General features: G+C 38.1%; 1 protein-coding gene across 4 annotated transcripts in view; it reads right to left on the bottom strand.

Moving 5' to 3' along the window:
* Positions 1–3,419: 3,419 nt before the first annotated feature.
* IFT88 (intraflagellar transport 88) overlaps positions 3,420–18,519 on the bottom strand; it is a 43,875-nt gene continuing 28,775 nt past the window's right edge. For 2 of the 4 annotated variants that reach the window (XM_071735374.1, XM_071735365.1), the window contains 4 exons: positions 17,840–17,946; positions 11,957–12,017; positions 4,374–4,469; positions 3,420–3,686 (listed from right to left, as the gene is read on the bottom strand). In XM_071735374.1, the coding sequence (XP_071591475.1) occupies positions 3,565–3,686; positions 4,374–4,469; positions 11,957–12,017; positions 17,840–17,946 (386 nt within the window). In that variant the 3' untranslated portion in view covers positions 3,420–3,564. Of the gene's footprint in view, positions 3,687–4,373; positions 4,470–6,056; positions 6,204–11,956; positions 12,018–17,839; positions 17,947–18,519 lie in introns of those variants that run through there. The other 2 variants (XR_011724209.1, XM_071735382.1) reach the window with 2 other exon arrangements.

The raw sequence follows: 18,519 nt of genomic DNA, 5'->3' as shown, positions 1-18,519 counted from the left end.
TGCGGTCGGCAGGAGCTGCCAGCCCTCTGTGGTGTGGAGATGAGCCGGGCTCTCCCTTAAAGGCCGCTGGGAGCCTGAGTTGTGAATGGGACTCTCTGGGCCAGGGCACGAGGTTGAGGGAGAGCCAGGGATGCTTTTGGCCCTGTAGGAGCCAAGGCATCAAGGCTGGGAAGAAATGTAGGGATTTACAACTGAAAATAGCATAATTCTAGCTATGTGATTGCAGCTGAGGAGGGGATTAATGCAGTTTGGACTCTTTCAGTCACTTTGGAACAACCCTTGTAGGAGTTTGGGATCTCCAGCACACTTAGCTCCAGGTAGCACCTCTGGTTTGTTTCTCCAGCAACAGCCCCGTTGTGTAGATCCTCCAGTAGACACTGGTCTCACATCAGGACCCAGTCCAGAGAACATGAGACTACTTCAAACTTCAGAAAGCCTCATCCACTCATTCTTCCTGACGAGGTGGCCTACAGCAGACACTAAAAAGGAAACCTGCTTCAGAAAGCGAGAAACTTGCATCCTACAGATCTAAATGAGATGGAGGCAAGTCTCATCTCCAGTGATTTCTCTGTCCATTCTGTGCTTGTCTACCTGTACTTCTAGCAGACACAGAATGCAATCTATTTGAGGTCTCTGGTACAGCCCACAAAAATGAGCATCTGGAATACTCTGGTCATAGAAGATATGGTCCACTGAAATGTTTTGCACTAAAAACAGCTTTTAGAATTTATAATTCGGATGGAATATTTGGTGTGCCCTGCACATCTATTGAGGCGTTTAGTATAAGAATAGTTAAATATGAAAATATTGATCAGGAATAAGAGAAAATATGTTCATAAGTCATATAAGGATGGTGAAACCTTAGCATGGTACCACAGAAACACATCAGCTTCACAGGCCATTCTGGAATTGAAAGAGAACTACCCAGCATTCATAATGTGATGAAGTGACTTGATTTCATGTTTTCTGAAGTGATTGAGTCAAGTGTTATTTTTAATGGCTTTGGTATCTTATGCACCACAGGTCAGTTTCACTCATGAGCGTTATCTTACCTTTGAACAGTATAGGATTTTAATCAAGTTTCAACTCTGGGGAAAGACTCTTCCCAAAATGAATTAAAAACCTTCCTTTGCAGTTACATCTTCAAGTGACAGACTGGGACAGGCACTTGTCCATCTAGGCCAGTCCCTCCGTTCTGACTGTGAGCAGGACTTACTATTCCAGTGTTGGAGCTGGATCACATGGATCTAAGTTCAGAACAAGCTCGACTCAGCTCGCAAAATAACATGCAAATGCATCATAACCCAGAGCATTATTTAATCAGATCCTGATGGTATAGAAAACAACATGTTCCTGGGAGCTTGTGCAAGGGTGGAACAAAAATGCAATTGTTTGTCTGTAAAACAGAGATTTTTTCATCATGTACAGTTTAGGCATTCAGGCAAACTTAATCAAGAAACTGCTGCTGATCAAAATCTCTCTGATGTCCATGACTGTTTCTACAGACTAAGTCTGCCACTGAAGAATGGGCAAGAAAAAGCTGAGTCCCAAGTGTGACCATAGGGTTAAGTCACCTGCCTGAGCACTTCTCTGGGAGTTGTTCAGCTCCATTCTTTCCATCTCTCCTCCTTTGTACTTCTGAAAAATCTTAATAATACACACCCTTGTGTTGGGTGCCAGTGCTGAGGTTTTGGCAGTGATGGGGCTGTAGATGTAGCCTTGGTGAACAGGGGTAAGGGCTGCCCAGTGCCAGAAAGTTCCTACCAGCTCTGCCAGGGACTGAGGATATACCCAGCTGACAACAGCACACAGACTCTGTGCTCACAGGTGTGCACTGGTTTTCAGCTGCTGTCAAGGAGTGGAAAAATAAAATGGTAAAGTCTGCAGTAAAGCTGGGAATTTACCAGAGGCAAAAGAGGCAACCTATTTCTGTGCTTTTCATTCTCAAAGAAGATATGGAAGATCTCCTGAGCTGAGCTAAACAGTCAGAACAGCCAAAGACTGCTCTGGATTAGCATACTAGCATTGCAATGGGGTATCCAAGTTCTTTAGCCACACAAGCTATCCATTCCTCCCTTTCTGTCCCTACCTGCAGATGAGGTAATCTTTTTTTCCTTTTTGTCCTGCTGCTAAAAGAGAACTGCAGCAGAAGAGAGTCTTGCAGAAATAAAACAGGTTACATCCACTTCCTTCTCACACTCTTTTCTGTCCTCTGGAAGGATCAAGCCCCAGCATCTCTTCTTTCTCTGGTGAGCTCCTCAGGATGTGCCATCGACACTGAATGTGCTCTGCTTGTATCACCAAGCAGAAGGTGGTGCAGTCCTAGAATGAGTCCTGCACCAAGTTCCATGTAAAGCAGGTCATTAATTGCACCATAAAACCCACAAGAGCACATTCTTCCAACTGTGATACTCAAGAAGTATTTCTATCCACTTGTGCAGAGATCTTATGAGACCAGACAGACGTTTTTGAAACCTGAAAATAACATTTCATGAAGATAGAAAGTGCAACTAGTGTAGAGGAAAAGCTCTAAGCATCAACACTGAGTGAGCACTGGAAATTTTAGAAGCCCAAATCCTTGCATTTCAAAGTGTAATGACCAATAAGTATTAAACCAAGCTCACACTACTTATTTTTTTAAAACAAGTCTCTGCGCCCCACCCCCCACCCCAGTGTTCTACTTTTTCAAGTATTTATTAGGAAATTCTGAACATCTGAATATTTTTCCCTCTAAAAAGTGATACAAATGAGAAACCCCATGTTCCTATTTAACATCTCAAGGACTTCAGATCAAATTTGCTCAGTTAATAAGGAAAATGATGATTTCTGTAACTAACATCTTTGCACTTACTCAACTTAGACTGTAGAAAGTTACTTTTGTGTAGTCACTGCCATAATCCCTGACATACGATTCAAAGGCTGAAATCTAATTAAACCAAAATCCTGCCCACTCTGACCATTTGAAATAAAAAAACCCAAACCCTCACCTTTGCAATTGCAAAAATATCTAAGAGATTGCCAAGAGACTACAAAATGGCCACAGCTTAGCTAAGTACAGAGTAAAATTAAGATGCTTTCATCAGTATCAGTATTAAATACTTCACTGGGGCCTTAAAGATGACCAAGGTCATAGCCAACATTTTCAGAAAGTCAGTTCACAGATCTTAAGTAAGTTCTAGCTTTGAATGAGGGATATGGGACTCCCAACCTTATAACACTGCTTCAAGGTATTTCACACTGAAAGGTGAAACTTTAGACACTGCTCTGTTTCCTGCTCCATTGGACATATCTCTGAAAGCACAAGCTTTATGTACTTGATGCAATTTACAAGGAGCATGAATACCTGTGTAGTTTTTATGCATGAGTAAAATACCTCAGCATTATTTTTTTAAAATATCAATTATAAAAGAGACTGCAACTTCAAATCCATGTTTTTAATATATGATACCATATATCCAAAGTATTTCAGAAATATTTTATCAAAATCCACTATAAAATCATCATAGATTAATGTTTTTCTGCTAAAACTTTTAAAAGGAGAAAAAGTTAGGGCAGGACCATATGTTATTCTGGAAGCAAATCCTCTCCTAGTTCTTCATCAGCAAAGTCATCTTCCTCAGTCCTTTTTCTTGCTGCAGTTTTTGGTCTTTCCACTGTTGGGCCAAGTGGATCTACGTAGGAGGCATCTAGGGTTTAAATAAATAAATATATAAATAAATATGAAACAGTTACCCACAAGTAATTTTAGCTTAGTTTCAAACACAGGCAAACACAAGTGCAGGTTTTAATGTCACACAAAAGTAAGGTGTCTTTGAAATGCAGACCAGAAAGAGCACATGCACACCAAGGGAGAACAAGATACCACATTTGGAAAAGGAGGTCTGGCACAAGAGCAAAGTACCTGAGTGCTAGCAGTAGAAGCTCTTTTTCCTTCTTTTCTTTAGAAATATTTTCCTCTATTTTACTACACTCATTAAGTGAGAAAAAGACTTCAGAAAAGTGCATGGAACAGGAAGACTGCTGAGTTGGTTAAGGAGGACATTTTAGGAAGTACCACATTCCACAAGGATTTGGGACCGCTTTGAAAACTTGAAATTAATGAAAACTTATTACTGCAGAGGCACAAGAACTGACTAAAAAGAAGCATGAGAGCAATTTAGAAAGTACTACATATTTACAGGGGCCACATCTCTTAATATTTCCATATAGTGAGCTCTGAACAGTGAAGCTAAAGCCATTTTGCACATTTATTTCATGGGGAAAAATGTTTTCCTAATTGTCTAATTATGTATGCTCTTCCAAGAACTTGTTTTTCCCATCTCCCCTTCTCTTTGAGGACCAGGAAAATAATAAAGTATAAGATGCCCACTTGCCTATTTCTTTTCTGCCACTGCTTTCGTAGGGTTCACCTGTTCCAGACAAAGCTTTTAGTTTGGCACTCAATCTTTCCCCTTTGGTACCACCACCATCTGGGAAATAAAAAAAAAGAGTTGAAGACAGATAGCATGTTGATATGTTCTGTGAAAACATGACACAAGAACAGCATAAATTCACCTAGTATTTGTCAAACAAGATTTGGATGAAACCATCTTTTCATGATGGATACAGTACTCATTTGTAGTAGTGGTCGTTAAAACACAATGGACACTGTGTCCCCAAGTGAGTTTTAATATTTTTTTAAAAATATATGCAGCCTTACTTACTTTGGAGTAAACACATAAAAATATTTCTGCTTCAAACGCTGAAATTTCAGTTGCTTATAAATATGAAGTAACTTTTTGCAGTTAAAATAAGCATGATAAATGTAAACACTGTCATGATGTATTTGGACATTTCATATGCCTGTGTCCTTACTAATATATTAACCTGATACACCTATTGAATGCTGTCAAGGTTAAATACCACACTATCTTTGCTTTTAATTAGAGGAGGGTATTTGGCATGTGCTGCCTGCATGGCAGGCACAGTTCATGTCCACAGCCCATCCTGGCCCTGCATCTTGCAGCAAACACTGTGCTGGCAGCTCAGTTTGCAGCGGGGCCCCAAGGAATGTGTCAGGCCCGAGGGCTGCCTGGTGCCCAGAGAATGTCAGATTCACATTCTCTTGCCACAGCCCCTATTCCAGACACTTTACATGTTCTGTTCACCTCTGAATCTCTTTTTCACATTTGTGGCTGGCTTTCAGTCTTGTCTGCTAAAACCAATTTTTATGCAATTTTTTTCTGCTAGGAGAAAACATTCCATGTTTGGCTTGGTATATTTACAAGGCAGGCCATGCCATGCAGCCAAATGCAAACATGCTCCTTTACAACACAAAACAATGCTGTTATTAAAAGTCCTCCATCTGTAAGGGGGAAAAATGAGTTTCATTCAGCAAACATGGATTACAAAGTCTGGACTTGGTGACACATTTCCATTGTCTTATTTATTGTAAATGTTCTTCTTATAAATATTGTTACTATTTAAAAAAAAAATCTTCCACAAAGATGGAAAGGAAAGGAAAAACCTTTATTTCTCTATAAATACTGCTGCAGACTTCAGTTTACTCAGCCTTGAATTGGAAGACAATGTCTCTGCTCCCAGAAAGATCTAATACATGCAGTCACATGTCAATCAGTTAATATGTTTACAAGGCACAGATGACCATCCTTACTTCAAAGCAAGGGAAATCTATTTTAATGTACATTGACCTCCCTTGGATCAATTCTCACTGACAGGGTCTGAACAAGAACTGAATGCCTACCAAAGGATTTGAAGAAACTGAAAGAAATCAACAGATTTGACTGTGGGGGCTCAGCCAAAGGGCTGTAAACCTTACGTGTACATGTCAGACAGCAGCTTGCAAAGCAAGAGGTCTGTGGCTTCAATGCCTTCCTTCAGCTGGGGGAGTTCAAACCCACTGCTCCATCTTTCAGGAGTGTGGTAGTTGTTGAGCCATTTGGGTTAAGGCTTTTCTTGACACTTTGCCATGGGACACAGGATTTGGCTGCCAATATGGCAGCTATTAAAAATTCTGCTGACCATATAACATGATCTGCCAGAAGTTTAAATCTCACCTTGAAATTGCTTTTTGTAGTTCTGTTTGTAGATAAATCATCTGAATGTTTTTATTCAGCATACATACATACATAATTTGGCCAGTGTTAGGGAATATAAGCTTGCAATGTTGACTTCAGGATTTTGGTATCCTACAGTGAGGAGAACTTTAGGGGAGAAATTGTTTTAAAGCATTTTATAACAGGCATACATACTTCTGGGAGGCAAATTTTACATTTTCTGCTCACTGTTCCTCCCTCAAATTCAAGAGAAATATTTTATACACATTCCAGCTTTTGAAACTAACTTGCACTAAAATAATAAACAGAATAAAACAAAGCTAAATTGGGACAAAGGATAATAAAAACTCAGACTGAAAAGCTTTTTTGTTTTTTTCTCTCCTAATAGTACAGCTTTGCATTTTAACATTTGTCTGATTGCACTTGTAGTCAAAGGACTACAGCAAACATTTCTCAAACTGCATATTAATTCTATCTGAATTACTCTATTAACTGTACACATGCTCCTAATTAAACAAACTTTCTGAATAATGGAAGACCATTGCTGAACTAAATTGCTTTCTGTATCTAAGGAAACCTTCACTGCAATTCATGCATGCTCCTTATTTACTCAGTTATTGTGCTTTTATTTTAAAAGTATGTTATTACTGCCATTCATGTGGAGGTCAGTCCCTATGTACTCACTCTGGGTTAATAATTTGGACACTAACATATAAACTGCCTGCAGGAAAATGGCTTCAGATTTCAGTTAAAAAGCAACAGTAATTGATTAAGCAGAAATGGTAAACAAGTTTTAAGACTATGATTTATAAATATATTTGCTCAGTAAAATTATTATACTTGAGATTTGGATTATCATCTGACATTATCTTCTCCTTACATTCTGTGTTCAATAGCCTTAACTGGGACCTATGAGTATAAAGACAAATAATAGACTCTGCATCCTTCTATCTTTCACAGTGCATTCCTTCTTATCATCCATTTAAAAGTCAGACCCATAGTGCCATACTTAGGCTATTTAAATTTCTGTATTAGAAGTGTATATTCTGTTCATTCAGATCTCTTCAACTTCCTACAAAACTGAATTTGAATTGATTCCTCCATGTACCATTGTTCCTCCATAATTGGGAGGAACAAAAATTATCAAACTATAAAATTAAAGTTTTTTAAAAAATAGTTAACTTTATGTAGCAAAATAATGAATAAAACAACATCCTGCAAAAGTAATCCTATTTTTAAATAATCCTATTTTAAGCAGAATTTAAGCAATGGTATGTATTGAAAAAGATTCTATATGTTTTTAAGTATTTCCGTACTTCTTACAAAATAGAATTTTTAGTACTATTTTACTCATCTGGAAAAGAGATCAAGGGGTAAGGTTGTTTGGTGATCTGCCTCCTCTATAAAAATATTTCTATAACAAAGTGCATAGTGGGCTAATGTTTTCAAAGACTGCAGATGCTTCACTAAATCTAGAATGTGTTTAAATGCAGCTCAGAATATCTGTTGTATTTGGGATGAAGACACCATCCGTGGAGGAGAGCTTTGGTTTGTTTGACTGAAGGAAGCAGTAAGTTCAGTGCAGCAAGCAGAATATTATTTTAAAACTGAGAAATGGCATGGGAAGCAGATACATCTTTTAACTTTACTGGAGTTCATTTTTATTGGAAATTCTGTTGAATGTAAATTGTACCTGGTGTGTCAGTTCAGCTGACTTCTCAGGTGAGTTCAGATGCAGAAAAGAGATGAAGATATCTCTTCACTCAGGTATTTTCCCTATTTATAAAAATTTATTTATTTATTTTTATGTACATACACCCAATGGAATAATCCCACAATGTTGTGTAATTAATGAGGCAGTAACAGGCACATCAAACCTAGAAAACACAACTGATCATGAAGTTCTGGCTGTGTAGGGCAACAGGAGAATCTTTGACTCTATCACAGTCCAGGTCACTTGGGATGCTTACAGCCCTAACATTTATAAGGTGCTTCATGTTATATGAGGAGATGGGCTGGTAAAGGGTGTTTGAATATGTGATGTTTGCTTGGGAGGGACAAACTCATGTCTCTACTGACGACATCACAGGTGAAAATGAAAAACTGTAAATACATCTCAGTTATTCTCATGGGGTTTCCTTTGCAAATTGATCTGGACAGGCTCTGGTAACAGGAAGAATGTGAAGTGCTCAGCCTTTCATCTTCTAAATTCAACACTGCTTTTTTGGGCTCCTGTCCGAGACTGCATGGCTCCTCTCAGCCTGTACACAACTCCCCTCTCAGCCTGTACAACACTCTCCATTCAGAGCATGCAAATGCAGGGACCAAGTAAACACTCCTGTGGTAATGTATTCCTTAAAGTCATGCTTTCCCTTATCTATGAAAGGCTGTATGCTACTGAACAGTAAAAATCTCTTAGGGCAGTGAAACCCACAATGCACCAACTTCCAAATTCTGGATGGTACAATCACATCACTGCAAAACACCAAAAAGTGAGTATGAAAACAAGAAAAGATTCTTAGAAAGGAAATCTGCGAGAACTGCCTGAACTCTGATGTACTGCTCCCTTCAGCACTTGGGCTTGTTGGTTTTTTCTTTCTCATTTTTTAAGTGAAAAAGGAGAATTCTAATGGAGTGTACCACTACAATCTGCTTAGAACATGAATCAAAAGGATTGAAAATGATAAATCTGATATTTGTGGGGAGAAGGAACTTTTGATTTTCCTAATAAAAGTGAACAAATGTGTTCAATTTTGAGTAAGCATTTTTGATTCAGTGCTTATTCTTCTCAGAAGACAAGAGCAGACTTTAAATGATACTGACACAGAAGTCAGTTTTCTTGGTCTCCCTTTCTCCATTCTGTCTACTATCAATTAATACACTAATTATATTCTTCAAATTATGCTTTGGTCTATCTCATGCACCTTGTTTTAATTTATATTGCCAAAGCAGCAAGTGTCCTGTTAATTAGAAACCCTGCTGACTTAAATCTTTGTCCTTTAACTTTCTCTTTAAAAGCAATTTTAGATCGTATTCCCTGACATAAAGAAAACCTGAATTATTAATACTCATAATATAAATAACTATAGAGGAACAAAATACCTAGGAAAAAAAATTGTTAGGAATGCCAGCAAGTATGGGGACATTGAGCTGGTAAGAGAAAAAAACCTAAACATGTCATACCTAAAATGTTTGGAATGCAAACACACTTCATTAACTAGTAAGTACTAAACTACAGAGGATTCCATACTTCACTGGGGTCATTAATGATAGCAAATCCCTCATACAGGGGAGGAAAATAATCTCTTTTGGTCTTGGCAACGCCGCCTGAAAAGTTTAATTTTTAAATGTAACAAATAGAGGTTTTGTGGGGTTTTTTTTCTGTCGAAGTGTACCAAGATTCTTAAATTAAAAACCCCACATATCGTCTCTCCACACAGGTCATGTATGAAAATTCCTTACACTGCAAATTACAGACTCGTAACCAGGGTGAATAATTCTAATTATTGAACAAAATAATGTTTGGGTCTTCAGGTTTCTCTCAGTAAAAGGCAGACAAACTACAACATGGTCTGTTGCTGTAAGTGTGAAGCTTTTCACTGGTAAGGCTCCTCAGAGTAGACACTGTTCAAAATATGCATAATGCATCTTGACTCCTAAAAATATATACAAGTAGTACATCTCACCACAACTTTTAACTAGGAATCCCAACAGAAAGCTAACTCTAGGCTCAGTACAGGACCTGCTTTGTACTTCTACTCATTTGCTGAGTCATTTCCAGAAAGGTTGAATCTTTGGCACTTAATTTGTATAATGAAGAATTCTCAAACATGCTCTTATACGGACTTGTTGTCAAACTGGTTTTTTTCTACTCTTTTATGAATTTGACATAATATTTCGAGCAGCGATCTAAGATTACTCTTAGGACAAATTCTAAGTGAATTCTGACCTTGAATATCCTCTCTAAATGTCTGTATTTACTCTTATTCAATTACTCTGGTTATGGGGGAAAGAATAATGCCTTGGAATTACTTGAGCTTGCAGTCAAAGTTCCTCATGTGTTCATGTTGGAGTGAAGTGGAAGAGATTTTTTTTTTTTTTTTTTTTTTTTTTAAAGACAGCTTTCCATGGATATTTCTGTCTTTAAAAGAAGTATTGACAAGCTGGTAGCTTGGGGGATTAATGTTGTCTTAGCATATTTACAGCTTTGTCATTATCTATATCTTTCTTTGCTAAATTACTGACTCACACTCTTCCAATAACATGCCCCTTTTTCACTAATGAGGGTAGGGTTAATTATAAAATGAGACCCTTCTTGCCATTTGCCTGTACATCTGATGCAATGTTTTGCACAGCTGTAAATACCCTTGCCTGCTAATATTGTTGCTCTTAATCTCTATTTAGTATAAGCCAAAGTGGATCTCCAGTTTATGACAGAAATGAGGGACAGATGTTGTCTCACACAGCTGTTTTGTTGGCACCTCTAGCTGGCTGCCTGATCACAGGGCTTGTGTTAACAAGGGAGAGTCCAGAAATGTTTCCATCCCTTTTAAAAAATAAAGAATTTCACCCCAAGAATTACTTTGGCCTGAGGCCCAGAACAGGTAAAATTAAACCCTAGGTCAATGGTGTGTTTTTCTACCTATCAAGAAATGATTTAAAAGCTTCTCTAGTGAAACTATGGAGCTGAAAAAGGAATGAGATCTTTTTCAAGTATCCAACACTCATTCTTAACTCTCAAGAGAACCCAGGAGAGCTGTCTTCACAACTGCTGTATGCTGTAACAGCATTCTAAGGTCATCTTAAGATTACAGTAGCAATTTCCATGATTTTTCATGACCCTACAAAACTGGATGAATGTAGTAAAGCAACTGCTATGTAGGTGGTGAAATAAAATTACCAAGAAAGAACAAAAAAACCCATAAATTATTTCCCTGTAAAAGGAACGGAAAAGAAGCAAAAATTTATAGGAGATATCTTTTTATAAGAGCCACTGATATTAAGATAAACTAAGAGCAGAATACAAAGAAAAGAAACCATTTTCTATTTGGGTCAAAATGTATTTTTTTTCCATGTGGCTGAAGTAGCCTCAAGTCTGCTGGTTTCCTTAGAGCAGCAGCAGGGAACAGTTAGGTTTAACATTATTAATATGTCATGGATTTAATAATGGGAGGGAAAAATCATTAGCTCTGCAATATGCAGACTACCTACTGTAAAAAAGACATAGCAGGCCAGTTTCCACACTTACACTGCTAGAGTTTTACATTTATGAAAGTCAGCATTGTAAAAACCTATAGGAGGAGAGAGACTCAGTAGCCAGAAAGTAAGATTACCTCTGTGAAAGACTGATAATTTGGCTCTGCTATACTGGAAAAAGGGGGAAAAAGGATCTCAAAGATAGTATGGGTCTCTTCTGGTCACACAAAGTAGCCTCTTGAACTTTTAACAAACACCTAATATAATAGACAAGATGGTGGGCAGAAAATACTGTTTTCTCCATGTTAAATAAAGACACAGTTCATTTCTGTTTTTCATGGTTTGATTGCTCTGTTTTGTTAAAATAAATTATTCCTTTTACTAAATACTCCAAAGTTAATAGTATATTCAAGTCCACATCATTAAAAAGAATTAGCAAGTTAGCTTTAGGGATATGATGAAATCTGCATATGAAGCTCTAATCTTAGACCAAATGCACAGTACTATAGAGGTTGAGCTTTCATATAGCAATGAGATAGATAATCAAAAAGTATGAAATAAAATTTGCAAAGTACTTGCATGTTGCTCAGTGTGTATTTGTGTGCTTTTCAGAATGTAAGGAGGTTTTACAACCGCTTTAAGAAAAACCATTTTCTTTAGGATCCTGACAAATCTGATATTTAAGCAGACATTTAAGTACTTACTACTACCAGCATTTCCTTCTCTGCGGCTACGAGCACTGCCATCTCTGCCAGATTTAATGCGCTGCAGAACAGTGGAAAAGGTTTAAAAAGAACAGAAAAAAACACCAACATTTAGTAATATACATCAGAGACAATTATTGGAGACTCAGCTTATTAAGAAGCAATAAAACAATACAGGCTTCCTACACTGCAACTAATAAGCCTACTTTTTTTAATGGACAAAATTGTCCTTAAAATCAGTGAGGTCTAATGTTTACATAAAACAGGAGTTCTATGAAATTCAAACAGCATATCTCAATAATTTTTTTTCTTCAGATAAAATTTATACAATGAATGTACATAAAAACAGTTCAGATGTACCTGTGTAAAGTACAGCTGAAAAAACAGGCAACACAGACATCATTGCACAAGTTCAAGGTAGCCTCTGCCTATTAATGTCTTGTAAAACCCACAGATGTTTTATTCGTGCAAAGATTCAAGGGAGGGAAGTAGGGAAATCTATAAAAAGAACTATTCACCCCATAGACCTTAAATTTTGAATACCTGACACAACACTGTGCTTTTCAGCAAAATTTAATTTGCTGTTGAGTGTTAAATGCAAGATAAAGGTGAAGGTAAATACTTTAAAAGTTGTGTTTGAAGAGTTGGCTCTCTTGCACTGAGGAAGGTACCATAAACATCTTCCAGCTGTGGCTATTTTTAGTCTTATTTGAAAACCTTAACAGTTTATCAATACCTCTGTATCACATGACAGACTTGTCTTCTCCTGGCAAAACACCAAAATTCTCATGCATGTATCTTGTCCATTATAAGAAGGTACATCTCACTGAGTGACTTTTTCAGTGTTTAAAAGCACTCAGCTGTTTAAAAAGTAATCTCTGCATCTTATTTCAAAATGTAAGCTCAGGATCTGATAGAAACATGTGTGCACACTACCTAACGATGTATTCAGGTCAATTACTGTAGCTTCTTCACTTATTTTTCACAAGAAAAATATTATAGAGTCTGGCAAAACTGGAATGACACAGAAGTGAAAGAACTTTCAAAATCTGTGCCAACAGAAAAAGGAAGAACCTTTAAATCAAAGTTTACAGGAGTCAGACAGGAAAGCAGTGAGCCTAGCATGAAACCAGAAATGGTCTTGGAGTGATCCAGTCTGGATTTCTCATGCTTTTTATTTATTTTGGGAAATCCTCAAGTCTAAAATATGTTCTCTGAATTCTGGATTAAATACTCTATTCACAGTCAAGTGAAGTAGCATATATTGGTCCTTCAGGAAACATGTTCAGACTCTCCACATGTTGAATGACTGACAAGTCTGCCATTAGAAGTTCTGTTCTCTCTGCCAGAGGGAAGTGGTCCCTATACACTAGTGGCCTCATGGCATGTGCATCCTAAGCCTTTACTCCCAAGTCATTATAGAAGTGCTACAGCTTAAGCATATGACTCATTCTTGTAAAGTTCCAAGTGAGTACTTTATAAGTCATCTCAGACTAAAACCAGACATTTCGAATAGATCCAGTGATTTCCAGCCTAAAATCTCTCTCCTGTGACTGCAAAAGAAATTTAGGATGATTAGTCCAGCTGTAGATGCCTGAAGGTAAAGGCAGCGAGACCCTCCAGCAGAGTTTGCACCTATCATCACTGCTTCACACCACACCCAATCAGTCCCCTGTTTTCAGTCATTAAGCTCACTTAACGGAAATAAAGAGTAATGTGTATATACATCAGTGCCAAGAAGGTTGTGTGAACTTTCACACTATTACCTGTCTTTTTTAAACTGACACACGAAAAAGGAAGATTAATCCAGTTAAAAAAAAAAACAAACAAAAAACAAAGAGAAGGAAAAAAGGGAGGAAAAAAAGAAAAAAAGAAAGAAAGAAGGAAAAATAGAAAAAAAGAAAAAACTAACATTAACATATGAAGGTTACAGTAAAAATCCAATGCTATGAGAGGCGGGGAAAAAAAGTTCTACAGGGAATGAACCCCACAGATGTTTTCAGATTCTTGGCTGGAAGTCTTTAACAACTTGTCCATATTTGAGAACTGAGTGACATAAGTACTCCAGAATATTTTTTTTGGTATAAACGCCACATGGATATACTGATTCTGGAAAAACAATGCCATAATAGCAAATTTTGATAAATTTCTACGGCAAGACAAAGTCTGTGTGCAGACTTTGAAATGTAGGTATACTATACTAGCACTTATCTGTATTCTCTTTACTGAGTAAAATCATGGGTTAGTCTGAACTTAGGAGCAGGAATTGAACTAAATCTTGTATTGATAAGAGAAACCAGTGCCCCTTTTGGAAACTTATGTGGTGAAATATTAAAAATTGATAATTGTAGAACTTGAAAGTGTAGTTAATGAATATGTGCTCATGGATGACAGAAGGAATTTCTTAGGACAAAAATACTTCATAATTTCCAAAGCCAGATGGAAGACATAAGACTAAAAAAGCCACACACACACAAAGCAACCAAGCAAACAAGAAAGAATCCTCATGCCCAAAACCAGGGGATGGGAATCCAGATGTAATACCAATAGCAAAACTGAATTGCAGGGCTATTGTTTGCAAGACACCACTGATGCTGAGATTTTGTCACAGAAATATAATCAGCTTCTACTATTCTAACAGAGGATGGCAGCATACAAAGTGGACTCTGTAATGTCTTTTTTTCTTTCCCTTAGTGTCTTAATTTCTTTATACTTTATCTCCAATGGTGTGGATTTTTAGGAAAATTGGGTCAGTGGGTTCCTTGGTAAGCAGGAAAGATTGCTCCTTTCCTTGAGAAGACACTGAATTTGGGAGATTATAGTGTGGTAGAACAAGAGATCCAGAAGAGGGAGATATGAGCGTGTCCCCCCATGACAAGGAGATGCAAGAAGGAGCAGAAAGCTCCTTCAGAAAGGCTTCAGAAGTTCTGAAGAGAACTTTCTCTGAACTGCAGGGCTAAAATTTTGCTGCCATTCAGAAACTCAAACCAGCTTACTCCAACAAGCTGGAAGCAAGGGACAGCCTGCAAGGATGAAGCTGACAGAGCTGGCTAGAAACTTGCTTATTTCTATTGGTGATGACAGTTTTGAGGGTGGGGAGGTTGTTGTTTTGGTTTATTTTTTTAAACCTAGTACATTTCTGTTTTCTCTGTTTTAAAGAAAATGGGTTTAATTTAAATTATAGTGGAATCAGGCTTTTTTGAATTTAAAAGCCTGCTTTATTTTCATATCTATGGTACATAATTAAAACCTTCAGTGTAAAAATTGCTGGAATTATATGCAAGGAAATGGATAAACTCTCCATCTCCATGGATCTTCTCTCTTACCAACTATATTATAATCCCATTTTCAGAGCATCATAGAATGGCTTGGGTTGGAAGGGACTGGTTTAACAGGTTTATTTTTTAACCGGTTTAATCTCTGAGCTTTTCTGAGTAAAGCACTGAAGTGCTGGAAGTTACTGCAAAGAATTATGTATATCTCTGACATTGAACTGATATTCCCTACAAACTAAGCAAAGCCTGTTCAATACGCTTCAGAGTCGTGTTTTAATTACAAGTTTTGTAGAATGGGAATATTCTATCTGGTCATTTGTTTTGCTTATTGATACCATTGTGGATTAATATTAGCCCCATTACATTTGTGGACTGCTTTCTTTTGGGAGTTGGACTAGATGACCTTTAGAGGTCCCTTCCAACCCATGCCAGTCTATGATTCCATGATTTTTGTCCATTTTCCCACATGCTTTAGATTTTACATTTACTGAAAACCCAAATCAATATACCTCAGCTAGCCCCACAAAGTAAGCTCATATCATAAATTTGGAATCCTTTGATCAGTTGGAACTCCTTTTTGAGTTTCATTTTCAAAACCTACCAGTGTATCTGTGTATACTCAGACTGTCGAATTGAACCAACTAAGGATGCATTTACACCATTCTCTGACATCAAAAGGGAGCCAGCAAGTGTTATTAGAAGGACAGTAAATTAGGTAAGACTTAAGGTGTCCTAATATGACTGTGTAGCTTTGAGGCAATTCACTGGATAGAAGAAGCAAGCTTGAATACTTTGCAACTCAATAGCATTGATAATGCTTTCCAAAGAAGAAGCTGATTCTAATTTTATAATCTTACTTTATCACAGGAATAGCAAAAAAACACCTTTCAGGTAGTTGTGGAGAGCAATAAGGTTTCCTCTCAGCTCCTCTTCTCCAAACTAAACATTTCCAGTTCCCTTGGCCTGTCCTCACAGGGTTGTTCTCCAGACCCTTCACCAGTTTGGTTGCCCTTCTCTGAACTCACTCCAGCAGCTCAATGTGTTTCTTGTAGTGAGGGGTCCAAAACTGAACACAGTACTTGAGGTGCAGCCTCACCAGTGCTGAGTACGGGGCACAATCACTTCCCTTCTCCTGCTGGCCACCCTTCCTGATACAAGCAAGGGTATTGTTGGCCTTCTTAGCCACCTGCCTCATATTCAGCCATCTGTTGATCAGGTCCTTCTCTGCCTGGCAGCTTTCCAGCCACTCTTCCCCAAGCCTGTTGCACTGCATGGGGTCGTTGTGACCAAAGTGTAGGACCTAGCACTTGGCCTTGTTAAACCTCATTTTATTCACCTCGGCCCACTGGTCCAGCCTGCCTAGGTCCCTTTACAAAGCCTTCCTACCCTTGAGCAGATCAACATTCCCACTCAGCTTGCTGTACTCTGCAAATTTACTAAGGAAGCCCTCAATCTCCTCATCTAGATAATTAATTAAGATATTGAACAGGACCAGCCCCAAAACAGAGCCCTGGGGAACACCACCAGTGAGTGGTCATCAACTGGATTTAACTCCATCGACTACAGCTCTCTGGGCCCAGCCATGGAGCTGGTTTTAAACCCAATGAGGAGTCCACCTGTCTGTGCCATGAGCTGCCAGTTTCTCCAGGAGAATGCTGTGGGAGACGGTGTCAAAGACTTTACTGAAGTCCAGGTAGACAACATCCACAGCCTTCCCCTCCTCCAGTAGGCAGCTCACCTGGTCATAGAACAAGACAGATTGGTCAGGCAGGACCTGCCCTTCCTGACCCCATGCTGCCTGGGCCTGATCCCCTGGCTGTCCTGCACTTGCCATGTGAGTTCACTCAGTATGAACTGCTCCATAATTTTTCCAGGCACTGAGGTCAGGCTGACAGGCCTATGGTTCCCCACATTCTCCTTCTGGCACTTCTTGTAGATGGGTGTCACACTGCCCAGCCTCCAGTCATCTGGGACCTCCCAGGTTAACCAAGACTGCTGGTAGATGATGGAGAGAGGCTTGGTGAGCTCCTCTGCCAGCTCTCTCAATACTCTCAGGTGAACAGAACACAAGTTGTGATCTCCTGTCTCTCACAGACTGTATCTTTCCATGGAAATGGTTTTTTAGTTTAAAAATTGGCACTAGCATGAATGATTTACTTTTACCTATGTAATCTGTCAATGTTGCAACTTTGTATAGAGCAAAAAGAGTTCTACTACATGGACAAATTTTTAGACTCTGCTTCTGTCCCTATAATTGCATTATTACTTGGCTCATAAATACATTTTTATGCAGTCTGGCAAATAAGTAGGAAAGGCAACATTCCAGGGACATTGAATTATGTGAGTGGCTCCAGAATTTCCATCACACCCACATAAGCCATCTTTCACAAGTATTTAAAATTACAGAAAATCCAGTGCTCAGAAACTATTCTGACAGATATAAGACTGATTAGTAATTTAAAACTAAAACCCCAAAACTGCAAAATTCCAGCTTCTCTAAACCAGGAAGTTAATATGCATTTTATCTTGGAGCATCATGAAGTATTTTACCTTCACCTATGTACACAGTGAATACTGTATAATCACAGAAAGAAAGAAAGAAGCTTACCTGCTCCCTTATTTCTTTTAATTTTTCCACTTTCTTGAGCTTTGTCTGATACTCCTGGACTTCTGTCATCCCCATATCTTTGCAGAGGCGAACTAAAAATCTGAGGCCTAATTGAAATGCAAAATATTGTTACAAGAAGGCTTATAAACAGGTCAGACTACAAGTGCACCCTGGACATACAGAACAGCAAACAATGCAGATAACTGGGAATACAAGGTGGCTCTAGTCTAGCATCACTATGTAAGCTGTGATGTTTCGCAAAGAACTTTACATTTTCTGTGATGCAGTGTCTATATCCACATGGAAGGCACAAGACTCACTAACTCATCTGATTCAGATATTGCATATTGCTCAAATACTGCAAGATATTTTGGAAACTGGAAAGCATAATTACTGAGAAGCCACTAACTCTTGCCTCTGTTTTATAATTTGTTGAAACTACATTTAGAAAAACATTAGCATTCTGAAATGTTTATTAAATACTCTGTTCCTCTGAAATATGTGTGACCAACAAGTACATGACATTTTGCTTGTAACTTTGAGGGGTCATAGTATTGAATTTCTCTTCTATAGCAGGGCTGTATGATTCCTCTTTTAAAAAAGCAGTACATATGTTAAAGCAGAATGATACAATTTTGTTTTAAAATACAGTGAATGTTCTTCCCACATAGCATTTTAAA

The sequence above is a fragment of the Heliangelus exortis genome, chromosome 1, assembly GCF_036169615.1.
Source record: "Heliangelus exortis chromosome 1, bHelExo1.hap1, whole genome shotgun sequence".
NCBI lineage: Eukaryota > Metazoa > Chordata > Aves > Apodiformes > Trochilidae > Heliangelus > Heliangelus exortis.
The sequence above is the reverse complement of the archived record's forward strand: the minus strand, read 5'-3'. Positions and strand labels throughout refer to the sequence as shown.